Source organism: Microtus oregoni, unplaced genomic scaffold, assembly GCF_018167655.1.
Source record: "Microtus oregoni isolate MIOR12 unplaced genomic scaffold, Mior012 000017F_ref0000208, whole genome shotgun sequence".
Taxonomy (NCBI): Eukaryota; Metazoa; Chordata; class Mammalia; order Rodentia; family Cricetidae; genus Microtus; species Microtus oregoni.
Window position 1 is genome coordinate 27,776,230 of NW_024543076.1, and position 13,882 is coordinate 27,790,111.

At 43.2% G+C, this 13,882-nt stretch overlaps 2 protein-coding genes across 4 annotated transcripts in view; both read right to left on the reverse strand.

Moving 5' to 3' along the window:
- Positions 1 to 3,228: 3,228 nt before the first annotated feature.
- Positions 3,229 to 7,735, reverse strand: Tcf24 (transcription factor 24). Its single transcript, XM_041667320.1, has 3 exons — positions 7,553 to 7,735; positions 6,956 to 7,374; positions 3,229 to 3,342 (listed from the first exon to the last, which is right to left on the reverse strand). Exons 2-3 carry the CDS (start codon positions 7,340 to 7,342, stop codon positions 3,229 to 3,231), a joined length of 501 nt encoding a protein of 166 aa, XP_041523254.1. The 5' UTR covers positions 7,343 to 7,374; positions 7,553 to 7,735.
- Positions 7,736 to 8,417: 682 nt separating this feature from the next.
- Positions 8,418 to 13,882, reverse strand: part of Ppp1r42 (protein phosphatase 1 regulatory subunit 42) — a 37,942-nt gene continuing 32,477 nt past the window's right edge. The window contains exon 9 of one of the 3 annotated variants that reach the window (XM_041667819.1): positions 8,418 to 8,700. In XM_041667819.1, the coding sequence (XP_041523753.1) occupies positions 8,571 to 8,700 (130 nt within the window). In that variant the 3' untranslated portion in view covers positions 8,418 to 8,570. The remainder of the gene's footprint in view (positions 8,701 to 13,882) is intronic. The other 2 variants (XM_041667821.1, XM_041667820.1) reach the window with 2 other exon arrangements.

The window sequence follows — 13,882 nt, forward strand, 5'->3', positions numbered from 1 at the left end:
CCCCTTATATTCCTCTCTCCACCCAGCCATATTGCTCCTGTCTCCACCTCCCTAATGCTGGAAGTAAATGCATGTGACCCTAAGTGCTGGGACCACCTTTGTGTGAGCTCTGTTTCTCTTTCAGAGAGATTCAATGTTGTATAGCCCAGGGTGGTCTTGAACTCACAGAGATCCATCTGCCTCTGTCTCCCGAGTGCTGGGATTAAAGGTGTGCGCCACCACTGCCTGGCCACTACAACTAACCAGTGGCTTAGCTCTGCACTCTGATCTTCAGGCAAGCTTTGTTATAGCATGAATAAAATATCACTACAGGAAACGAGTTACGACATCAACGACAAGGTTCTATTTAATAGGATGATTTAGAGAAGTAATAATTTGCACTTTTTTTTTTTGGATTTTTGAGACAGGGTTTCTCCGTAGCTTTTTTTGGTTCCTGTCCTGGAACTAGCTCTTGTAGACCAGGCTGACCTCGAACTCACAGAGATCCGCCTGCCTCTGCACTTTTTTTTTTGTTTTTGAGGCAGCGTGACAGCTCTGGCTATCCTAGAACTAGCTCTGGCTGGAGAGCAGGCTGGGCAAGGGGCGTCATGATAGGAGGAAGAATAGTAACAGTAGTGTCATGGCAGGAGGCAGAACAGCCACAGTGGGTCAACCACACCTACTTTCTGCTGCAAAGAGTTAAAATTATGAAGACAGCCGAGGCTTGAGAGGATGAGCCCAGCTGCAGACCACAGGGAGTACCGACACAGGAGGGGTAGGAGCATTGTGAGCTGGGAGGCCATGAGAGAAAGACCACACTACCCAGTTTGTTCTAAGCCACTCGTGCTGTGAAGACAATAAACCACAAGGCTATAATTCACTACAAACAAAAAGAAATTCTAATTCCATTCCTTATGATAAAAACTATGCTTCCACCTTCTATACCAATAAAGTGACCGTAAATGACCAAGTCAAAATCATATTTTACCTTTTTTCCTTAATGTTAAGTGAGTGGGTGAATGTAGTCACAAAACTTAGGTGCACAAGCCATTGTGTTACACACTAACGTGCAGAAAGCAAAACGACGTGTAGACATCCAAAGGGAAATAGTCTCACTAAAATAAATAAAACATACAAACTATTGGATAAAACCAAAGTGGGCACACACTGAATCATCTGCAGCAGGCTTGGCCGTCATGTGATTTTAGCTTCACTGCTGCAGGCTACAGCAGAACCGAGCTGAAAATAATTGGGATTTGACTGTTATGTAAGTTCAGCCAAGTTCACTAATATGTCTCTTTCCTTGCCAATCTCAAACTGAGTTCAGCAACTTTAAAACTGGGTTCTCAAAAAACGAATGACTTCACAGCTGGAAGGGGGTGTCATAAGGCAAGAAGGGGTGAAGAGGACATGTTGGCAAAGGATAAGGTGGATGTCTCAGAGTTATAGTCCACTCTTGGGGTTCAGTATATTTCCCCAAACACCTGTACTACTCATGGCTCTGGCCGTATGGGAGTTCTCAGAGATTTTTCCAACTTTCTAAAAGCTGTTAGCATATCTAAAAACTTAATTAATAGTATACAAACCTATAATGTAAGTCAGTCACATTTCTTAGGTTTTAGAACATTCGTAATGACAAGAAGTAAAAACTAACATCGTCAAGAGCAGGGCTCTGCTAATTTTTCATGGGGTGGTTTCATGTTATTGCACGCGTTTGCTTTGTTGTGTAGGGTGTACACCATCATGTGACGGTTAGAGGACAACATTCGAAGTCAGTTCTCTCCACTGTGTAGGCTGTGGAGACGTGGAGACTGATCTCATGATGTCAGGCTTGGGGACGAGCACTTTTACCTGCTAAGCCAACCCAAGCTGATTTTCTGGTAGTCTCTTGCTGAACACAGAAATCTCGGTACAGTCAGACAGACACTCTCCGGGCCTGTGGTGGTGTGTGGTGCTGGTTCATATGCAGACAGACTCAAGCCTGGGTTTAGCTGTGTCCTTAGCTTCTCTCACGATACAGTTGCTGGCAGAACTCCCGAATCAGTGCTGAGAACGCTACTTCCTGGAAGGCTACATCTGAGCCCGCCTAACTCTCCAGGATGGCAAAGAAGATAGAAAGGGTGACGAACCCCACACCCAGGGACACCTGAAACCCTGTTCATATTGGCATGTATGACTACTGCCTTTCACGATTGGTAATACAAGTCAGGTCTTAATATTGACCAACCACTTGAAAGATGGTCACACCCTGTATGGTCACATCCTGTTTCATAAAGAAAACCATTTCTAATATTCCATATACATTTTAAAAAGATTTTATTTATTTGTTATGTATATAGAGTTCTGCCTGCACGTATGCCTGCAGGCCAGAAGAGGGCACCAGATCTCATTACAGATGGTTGTGAGCCACCATGAGGTTACTGGGAATTGAACTCAGAATCTCTGGAAGAGCAGCCAGTGCTCTTAACCTCTGAGCCATCTCTCCAGTCCCCATATATATTTCATATTGGGAAAAAAATAACCACATTCAGAAGTTACTGCAACAACCTTTAAACACACACACATACACACACACACACGCACGCAGGCAGGCACACACACACACATACACACACACACACACACACGCACACGCACGCACGCATGCAGGCACACACACACGCACACAGCCCAAGAGAATAAGGATCTTATATACTCTAACTGAAATGGCCAACTCAAAGCACACACTGGCTTTCACAAAAAATTAAATACTAATATAAACACATTTTATTTATTTATTTTTGGGACAGGGTTTCACTGTGTAGCCCTGGCTGGCCTCAAACTTTTTATATAGAGAAGCCTGGCCTCGAACTCACAGAGATCCACTTGCCTCTGCATCCTGGAGTCCTGGGATTATAGACACACAACACCACGTATCTTATTTCTTAAAACTAGAAGGGCTGTATTCCCATCAGTTTTTACAGAAAATGTGAGCATTCTTTGGGTGTACTATATGCCTTTGTGTGGCGTTCATTTTTCCTAATAGCTTCTCTCTACTATGCAGCAGTAACAAATGACTAAATAAGCTATATATATATATTTATATAGGGCTGATTATTCCATTCCACATTTATTTAGTTTGACATTCAACTACAGGTTTTAATGTAAACTTCAAAAACAGTATTTGTTATGTCCAATGTAATAAATACATAATTATTCCAGTCTTTAAAAGCAACAGCAACCGCTTCTACCAGAGCCCCCAGGAGACGCCTACGGCTGCGAGGCCATTGGAGTGCTGCTCTGATTCGCCTTTTCTCCAGAGTCAGAATGCTTCAGAAACTGACCAGTAGCGCCGGTATACAATCTTGATCGCATGGGCCACTTCTGAAAAAAGAGTAGACATACAACATAGGTATATGATATCTAAACTTTAAAACACAGTAATGTTAGTGAGGCACTATTTGGCTGGTAAGGATGCTAATTACAAAGTCTGGGACAAGATGAAGACTGTTTAGCAATAGTAGCGACACAAGCAAAGAAGGCTTTGATATAAGTGTGTAAGTAATACACGCGTGTTTGAGAACTGCAGGAAGTTAAGGAGAACGAATATTGCTGATGTAGAAAGTCTACCACTATTTTAACTCCAAGGTAAGCCTAAAACAAAATTAAGTTTAAAACATTAGTTCTAAAGAAGCAGCGCTCAGTTATATACAAAGTAAACATTCAAGAAAGGTATTAACCAGAAAGGACTAGGCGGCCCCGGGCAGCAACGGCCGGCAGCTTCGCAAAGCAGCCCATTTTCTTTAGTTTGGGTTTCCTGCCTCGTGGTGGATGACTATAGATGGTGCTAATGCACTTTATATCTTCTAATACGCACGAGGCAATGTCTACAAAGATGGATGTGAGATTATTCTGATTTGGACATCACATAATACACACACTCTGAAGCCCAGCACTGTATCTCACAAATATGTGAAATTTTCACACGCCAGATGAAAATAAGAATGATGGTAGGTGGCTGTGTGATATTATCAGGAAAGTCACTTTTCTGTGGCCGCCAAGAAAGTTCTATTTCAATTTCTCCAGCTGTGATTAGCGAATACAGTCCTGAACGGTTTCTCTCTACTAAGGTATATTTATTTTATTTTCTGCTTGCTTTAAATCGCATGTGTTACAAGTCCATAGGCTTGCATATGAAGTAATATACATCAGCATGGCATCTTCATCTGCAAGCATATGTTACTATATTTTCTTCTATATTCTAAAGTACACTTGAAATTGTGTCGTTTTGTTTAAACTTTGAAAAATTGAGCAATTAACCAGAACTGAACCTGAAATTGAAGACCTTTAAAAATGCCCTTATTCTAATTAAATGAACCCAAACAACAAGACCCCACAGTTTTCAAATTCTTGCTCATCGTTATTATGGACAATGGATTCCCGCGGGACCTGGCAATTAGCAGATCTTCTGTGCATTTTCCCCTGAGTTAAAGGTCTGGAATATACACACTCCTGATCTGGAGAATCGTCCCTCTGGGCCCCTAGTGCCGACTGAAATGCCTAATTTTCCAAGCGGATAAAAGTGGGTTTAAGTCATGCTGCAAAAGTCCTTTTTTTTATTTATTTACTTTTATTGTATATGCACTGGTGTTGTGCCTGCAGGTATGTCTGTGAAAGTGTGTATCTTTTGAAGTTACAGTGTTGAGTTTCATATGGGTGCTGGGATTCAAACCTGGGTTTGAAGAACAGTCAGTGCCCTTAACCACTGAGCCATCTCTCCAGCCCAGAGGTCTAGTTCTTAAAACTGTCTTCCAGTTTAACGCACAGAACCCAGAGCCTTGCAAATGCTAACCACGAGTTCCACCCCGACCATGCCTTGATACTCTTAAGTCTCTAATCATTTTAACATGTCCATAACATTGGTAAAAAAGGATTGATGATTCAAAGCAACAGACGGGACTATCTGTTTAAATATCTCTAATAATTTCTGAGTACTTAGTGCTCAGTGATTTCAGAACACCCACTCAGGGTTATATATGATAGTTTATAGTGAGGCTTTACTTAACCTGAATTTAAAAATGCTCAGAATATTTTATTACCTTCATATTAAGGACAGACTTAATGTTTAAAAATTTCTACAGTGTCCCTAAAATAGAGGCAGGCAATCTTCAACTAAGTATGTAAAATTCCTGTCTTCTGAAACTCCACAGCTTGTAGTTTAGACTGTTTTTCTTAATAAATATAATATTCTTCTTTATAGTAATATACTGTAATTTATATTTTCTAGCTCTATATTGTATTCATTTAGGTCAGGGATTCAGTCTGTCTTACAGTTGTATTCTCTGTCCTAGAGCAGAGATTTCTACATAGTATTAAACCAAGTGTTTGATATTAAAACACACCCGTTCCCTGTTAACTATCATCAATTTCATTTTTACGAGATAATTTTTGGCCTTCTAGAATTTTCTCTGGGTTTAGAAATTTAGATATTATGGACATTGTCTTTTAAGATCGGATATCAAATCAGATTGGTTTTCCGCAAACAGTTGTGTCTACAGAAACGTTTGGCACATGGGTCAGGTATGAGGCTCGCTCTGCCCCTTTCCAGCACGGACCTCTCTAGCGTTTCCCATTCAAGAAAACCGCGGGGGACACTGAGGAGAAATACTTGACCTCTTTCCAAATTTTATCAACTGCAAGGGAGGCATTGGATTTCTCCTTCTGGCCTTGAATCTTAGTGTCTAAATAAACTTTGTCGAATACATGGCAAACATCAAGTCAAAGAAATCTATTAGTGGGATATTTGAATAGCGTTAGTCTAAAATGATAGTAATACAACATTCTTAATTGTAATGGGCGACTTTTCAGCTAGTATGCTATAAAATGTAGGGACAGAATGGGTTCCATCGTTACAAACATTTCACTTTTTCCCACGTACTGTTTGAACTGCCTTCTCTACCGCCACGTCAACAGCGTTTTCACAGAGAGTTTTCTTAAAATGCAGTCCGTGATTTAAGTACAAATAATGTGAGAGAATGGGTTTTATTCAGTTCAACAAAATGTAACTCCTCATTTTGGTTACTCAATAATTTATTCCTCATTTTTGTTACTCAACAATCTATTCAACGCTTAGATGCTTAAGAGTACATTCTAATCGTGTGTATTTGTGTTCATTTTCAGAACAGTGGGACAGAAATGTGAACATTTGAACTCAGCGAACACAGAGATTCGTCATTCAGAAGCGAAAGGCGGACCAAAGGAAGGTTCAAAATAAAATCCAGAAAAGATGATGTAAAAGCTACTCTCTGCCACACTCATGACCGACTCACGGAGATGTAACAAAATCGTGCAAAATGGTTTCTCTTGGCCAATTTGAATATAGACCAGTTCACTCAAAATACATGCCGATCTAATATGACAGTTACATGAAACATTACTGGAGTTTTCTAACATTGTTGATAGCTGTCTAGTCTATTTAACTGTGATTGAAATTTTACTCTATGGGAATGTAGAATGGTCTCATTTGTTTATTTTTATTATTATTTTGTTACTGATTTTGACAAATTTTTGGGTTTGTTTGCTTGGTTTTGTCTTTTTTTTTTTACAATTACTTAGGGGCAAAGAATTAATTTCACTATTTCATTTAACTCATGAAGCCTTTGGAATAGTTCAAGAAAAAGACAATAGGAATGTAATATGGAAGTTAAGACACTTGACTCTTGAACTTAGATGTTACCAGTAGTTAGTATGAATAACAGCTTCTCCATCTGAGAGAAAATCTTTAAGAGGTTGGAGAGATCCGGGAGCCCAGCTAGGATCAAATGCCCCAGTTTCCTGATTACAAACTGTCAAGAACCAGCCTAGTGTATTGGGGACCTTGTCACCATCGCCTGCGGGCCCAGGTGTTTCTGCCTGAAGGGGAGGAGTGCCAGCTCCGTGGCATCTGTTTCCGCGGTGACAGGGTAGCTCCCGGGGTTCCATCCCGGGTATTGCCTACCTTAACTGGGTGCAAGTAGCCGTCGCCTCGCAAGGCGCCCAGTCTGGGGTCTCGCGGAACCTCGCTGTCGTCCTGCAGGCTGCGGGTGAGGTGGGCGATGTAGGTGGTGGCCAGCAGCAGCACGTCCAACTTGGACAGCTTGGTGTCAGGCGGCACCGACGGCAGTGTGCGCTGCAGCTCCAGGAAGGCATGCCGCAGGGTCTGCACGCGGCTGCGCTCCCGAGCGGCGTTCGCGGCTGCAGGTCGGCCACCCCCGGAGCGCGCGACGACCCCGCCGGAGCCTGTCTGCCCTGCGCCGGTTCGTCCCGGGCTCGAGTCGCGGGCCGCGGCGGCCGATGGGGCGGGCTCGGCGCTGCGTGGGCTGCTGGCGGGACGACCACGCTCCATAGCGGCTCCGGCTCCGGTTCCCGCGGCGAGCACTGCAAGGGAGCAGGACGGCCGTGAGCCCGGCGTCGCAGGCTCGCCCTCGAGTCCCCAGTGCCGGGCGGCTGCTGAAGGCGCACAGGGCTCAGCCTTCCGTCCCCGCAGAGACATCCCTCCCTCCCTCCCTCCCGCCCGTCCACGCGGGGAAATGGTGCTGCGGGGCCCCCGCCTCACCTCGGACTTGCCTCCGCACCTTTCCCCGCCGCCGCCGTGCAGAGCTCTGCTGAGCGGTGCTAGGCGACCAGGGACGTCGAGCAGGTCACTCCATCCCCGTCCAGCCTCTGCTGCCGCCTTTTATGCCGGTGCCCAAAGTCAGCAAGTGGGAGACTCGCGCAGTCACGTCGGGCCGAGACGCGCGCCCACCCGAGCCCCTAGGCTAGGGGCGACAGAGTCGCGGAGCCGCCCCCTCGGCGGACAGACTCATCAATCAAACCGCTTGGGGGTGGGACGGACACCTGGCCCCGCCCCTCCGACCGGGAAGCGCGGAGCCGGGTCGCGGCGGGCGGACTCGGGCGGGACCCCTGGTTCAGTTCAGCTTGGCTTTCCCCTCGAGGAGCGTCTCCGCCCGCTGTTTATGCAGTAGAACCCTTCCTCGGGACACCGTGACCCAGGGACCCCGCCATCGCCCCCTTGCTGTCTTCGCACCTGCGCTCACCGACTCAGACTGATCTGGGAGAAACCTGGATCCCCGCGTCTGGGTCCCAGCTCTGCAGCCCGCACTGGCCTTTGCGGCGAAGGGGACCCGGTCCCAGCCGCAGCCCAGTCAGACAGGCTCTAAGCCGGGGGCTCAGAATATCAGCTATAAACTGTCTTAGAGGACACTGCTCCCTTATAGATTCTTGAATATTTTCCAGCAGATGTCTGACTTTTCACGTCGGGATTACCAAACTGCACTACTTACACTGCGATGAACCAGACGTGTTGAACTGGTTCGTGAACTAGGGTGATTCTTAGGCAGTAGCTTTAGAAAGCACGCCCAGATTCCCTTGATTCAAGGACTCGTATGGAATAAGAAACCACACTGTATTTCCTGGTAAATTTTATTTAACAACTAATAAAGTAAATAGATCCCGGAATTCACACACGGAAAGTCTCGGTTTCAATAAAGAAACAAATCAAACAGGAAGGTATACACCGAGATAACCGCTCTACAAACCCTCACGCCACGCTGTTGCCTAGTTCTAGGACGAAATCAAATCACGCCAGGCTGAACTGACTCCTTTTCCTCACACAAATGTTCCTTTACTTTTGGGTTTCGGAGGTGAGGTTCGTGGATATCGCTTTTTGTTACCAAGCTTTCAGACTCCTTCAAGGACATATTCCTGTATTTTCAAACAAAAACAATATGCGCCAGCGTTTAATTGACATATAATTGACTTGATAGGAAAAAAAGAAGACGACAGACATAGAACCCAGGACACACTAACCATTGGTAAAGGTTCATAGCTAGTCAGGGTTTAAAAGAAAGCAGAAACAGAACATTTCCTGCTTTGAGAACTACATGGAAATAAAGAGGCCAGTTGTGACCATGCAGAAGTGCCCTAAGCTCCCGAAGTTTTGCCTTACATCTCAAGGTCTCTGTCTAGCGTGGTTCGTTGCTTTCCTGCTGCCCTTGTGTGCCCTAGACAGCTGATGTCACAGACCGGACTGCCTAGCCTAGCCGTTTGGTCCCATCTACGCTACTGTAGGCAGTCCAAATTCCCGGAAGAAACTAGTATTTTCAGTCGCTTTAAATATAGGTAAGCCTAAATCTCCACTATCACATAACAAGTAAGCAATGGGAGCCAAATGGCCCTTTTCATTTATTGAGTACTCTTTAGTATCTTCTTCTCACTTCGCCTTTACAAAAACTGAGGATTTTATAGTTTGGAGGATAAGGGTTCTCAGGGATTGGGCAACACGTCCAGTACCATACCTAGTAGATGGCTAAGGCGTGGGTCAAACCAAGTAGATTGTCCCTAACGTTTATGGTCTTTGCCATACTATTGAGTGTTTGCATGTTGCAAAACAGTTTGGTGCCTATTATTAAGATGCATATTTTAGACTGATTGACACCTTATCAGCAGTCCAAATATATGTTCATAGTATATTTTTCTCTGAAGTTTTTAGTTGTCTAGTTTTCCAAAAGAATGCAGCAGATATTCATTGAGTGTGGTGTAAGTCTTAGAATTATTTTTTAGTCTTTTAAATATGCCAAGTTGTAATGTTAAGGTTGTCTTTATAAAATATCAAATGGAAAAAAAGAAAGCATATTTAACAAGTGGTGCTGACATAACTGGATATCAACATGTAGAAGAATGAAAATAGATACATATCTATCACCATGCACAAAACTCAAGTCCAAATGGATCAAAGACCTCAACATAAAGCCAGCCACACTGAACCTTATAGAAGAGAAAGTGGGAAGTTCACTTGAATACATCAACACAGAGAACCACTTCCTAAATATAACCCCAGCAGTACAGACACTGAGAGAAACAATTAATAAATGGGACCTCCTGAAACTGAAAAGCTTCTGTAAAGCAAAGGACACGGCCAACAAAACAGAACAACAGCCTACAGATGGGAAAAGATCTTCACTAACCCCACATCAGACAAAGGCCTGATCTCCAAAATATACAAAAAACTCAAGAAATTGGACACCAAAAGAACACATAATCCAATAAAAAAAATGGAGTACAGACCTAAACAGAGAACTCTCAACAGAGGAATCTAAAATGGCTGAAAGACACTTAAGGAAATGCTCAACATCATTAGTCATCAGAGAAATGCAAATCAAAACAACTCTGAGATTCCATCTTACACCTGTAAGAATGGCCAAGATCAAAAACACTGATGACAACTTATGCTGGAGAGGTTGTGGAGCAAAGGGAACACTTCAGCGTTGCTGGTGGGAATGAAAACTGGTACAGGCCCTTTGGATGTCAGTGTGGCGATTTCTCAGAAAATTAGGAAACAACCTTCCTCAAGACCCAGTAATACCACTTTTGGGTATATATCCAAAGGATACTCAATGGTGCCACAAGGGTATGTGTTCAGCTATGTTCATAGTAGCTTTGTTTGTCATAGCCAGAACTTGGAAACAACCTAAATGCCCCTCGACCAAAGAATAGATAAGAAAAATGTGGTACATTTACACAATAGAGTACTACACAGCAGGAAAAAAAACATCTTGAATTTTGCAGGAAAATGGATGGAGCTAAAAAACATTTTGAGTGAGGTAACCCAGACACAGAAAGACAATTATTACATGAACTTACTCATAGGTGGTTTTTAAACATAAAGCAAAGAAAACCATCCTACAAACCACAATCCCAGAGAACTTAGACAACAATGAGGACACTAAGAGAGACTCACATAGATCTAATCTATATGGGAAGTAGAAAGTAGAAAAAGACAGATCTCCTGAGTAAATTGGGAGCATAGGGACCTTGGGGAAGGCTGAAGGGGGAGGGGAGAGGCAGGGAGGGGAGCAGAGAAAAATGTAGAGCTCAATATATATAATAAAAGCTAAAAAGTACGGGGCTGGAGAGATGGCTCAGAGGTTAAGAACACTGACTGCTCTTCCAGAGGTCCTGAGTTCAATTCCCAGCAACCACATGGTGGCTCACAACCATCTGTAATGAGATCTGGTGCCCTCTTCTGGCCTGCAACCATACATGCAAGCAGAACACTGTATATGTAATAAATAAATAAATCTTTAAAAAAAAGTACATATCACATAGTAGAGAATAAAATGTTTAAACATTTTATACTATACATGTATTTTTTATCTATTAAATAAGTTAATTCCAACTATTTCTCTTATTATTTAAGGAATAACTTTTAGCTCATCTGGTGGTTTAATCCCAGGAGGCAGGCAGGCAGGCAGATCTGTGAGTTTGAGACCAGCCTGATCTACATTTCAAGTTCCAGGTCAGCCAGAGCTTTACAGAGGGATCTTTATCCTTTGAGTGTATAGTTCAGCAAGCTTGGGGAGATGTATACAGTACTATAACTGCCATCAGAATAAGGACACAGGACGCCCCAATATCTGCAGCAATTCCCTTTTCTTAGTTGACACTCTCTCCCGTTAGTTCCTGGCAAGCCCTGATCCATTTTCTGTCATCATGGATCCCCTTCTGCCAGAATATCACACAAATAGAAGCACATAGTAGGTCTTTTCTAAAGTCTAGCTACTCTCACCAATATATTTGAAACCCATTCATGTTGAGTGGTTCACTCTCTCTCATTGCTGAGTAGAATTCTTAGTAGGGGTGTGTGTGTGTGTGTGTGTGTACATACATATATACATACACATAGATACATTTGTCTTAAATATTTAATGATTACAAATAGACCATTCTAAACACCCAGGTACAGTTTCTCTTGAGTATAGATTTTCATTTCCCTAGGAAAATTTAACTTTACAATGCAGCAAATGATTGTGCTAAGGGCCTCCTGATTCTGCATTTCAATTTTTAATGTATGAGTTCTAGCAGTTCCATATCTAATCGGTATTTAGAGACTATTTTTATTTCTTTTTATTTATTTGTTCATTTTTCAAGACTGTTTCTCTGTAACAGTCTCAGGTGTTCTGGAACTTTGTAGACCAGGCTGGCCTAGAACTCACAGAGATCCACCTGCCTCTGCCTCCCAAATGCTGGGATTAAAGGCGTGCGCAGCACCTGACTTGTTTTAATTTCCTATCCATTCTGATATGTTATTTTTCTTTGTGTGTGTGAGGCAGGGTGTGTGTTGACGTTTGGTGTCTCAGATAAGATTTCTCACTGAGCCTTGGCCTCATCAATTGGGCTAGGTTGGCAGGCTCCACCCCTCGCGCCCCCTAGCGGTGCAGTGTTGGGGAGCAGGCCTGTGCTGCTGTAGCTGGACTTCTGTGGGTGCTGGAGATCTGCACTCGGGCCCTGCTGGTACGGTAGGTATGCACTTTGCTGACTGATCCGTCCCGTCTCTCCACTCGCTCTAATGTGTTATTGCAAATACAAAGACTGAGCCAATATTTACTTAAATCAAATGATTTTACAACCTAGAGCTCTTGCTTGCCAGACAGTCTCATTTCACAAGTCCATGCATCCCTGCCCCAATTGCTCTTGCCCTGAGTGACTGCAGGTGCCTTTAACTGCGCAGGGAGGCGCTTGTCCATTCATTTGAGTCACCGCCTCACCTGTCTGCCTTCCTGTTCCTTCCTAGCCCGGGACTATCAACAGAGTCCTTGAGAGCTTGGCTATTTGAGTCAGAGTATTCTTTTATTAAGAGTTCTAGTATTTAAAAATTGTTTGAGCAATGAAGATTTAAATTTCAAAATAGAAGCCTTTTAAAATGGTAAGGAAGAGTTATGTTAAATTTTTCGTTTTTGATTTTTTTTGAGACGGGGTTTCTCTGTAGCCTGTCCTGGAACTCACTCTGTAGACCAGGCTGATCTCGAACTCACAGAGATCCGTCTGCCTCTGCCTTCCGAGTGCTGAGATTAAAGGTGTACACCACCACCGCCTGGCTTAAATTAGGTTTCTATAACTTGGTTTATAGAGTAAACTATTGGCAGTGCTGAAGCCAGAATTTCCGAATGCTAGCTTTGTCTGTTAGAACAGAAAATCTTTTGTTGCTGCCTCCTGGGGGTGCATCCTGCTCTCTAGAGAATTCTTTGAGAACTACAAATCAAATGTTAACACTCTATCTCCACTACTGGACACACAATGTTTGTTTGCACATAAATACACTGAAGGAAAGATGAACAAAACTAAAGGCATTTGGACTTTGTGAACGTGTTTAGGTGAACGCATCCTAGAGTTTTAGGACTAACACTATTCCTGCAGTTCTGAAAACTCTTTCTGAAGTGCATAAATCTGTTGTTACAACTGCTCAAAAATACCCTTCCCAGCCCTGAAAGCCAGATAGTTAAACTATTAGAATCTACTTTTAATTCAAAGGCTCTTAAATACCTTAAGCAGGTATTTCATAAATAGTTAGCCAAAACACAGGGGGCATATTCCTGTGAATTACAAGTCCCTGGGATGTGTGTCCCTTAAAGATGTCTGAAACCTAGCATAGCCTAACCCACCTGAAAAGGTATGTTTACATTAATAAAATGCATGCATGTTTCTACGGTTATCGGCATAGTACCCGTTAGCCTTCTTCATGGTACAGTGGTGCACAGAGTTCTCAGCGGAGCTTAGGAGCAGCATACATGGATTTAATGTCTATTTTTAAATCACCAGGGTTCAAGCTCCCCCTCGCATGTTTGAAAAGGGAGGAAACATCTGTCAGAAGCGCTTACCGTGACAAATACGGAGGAAAGCAATAATGTGTACCGCTCCCGTTTATTTAATACCATACATTATTTTTAATTGAACAGTAAAGGCATTTGTTCGGAATCGGCCTTTAAATAAAGAATAGTGTAGACCTAATCTTTAATTAAAGTGCACTTTGATAGCATCAAGTTCAGTTTGAGGGTCACAACAACGTCTATACGTCTGCCTTCTCTCTCCCTGCAGGGAAAGCAGGCTT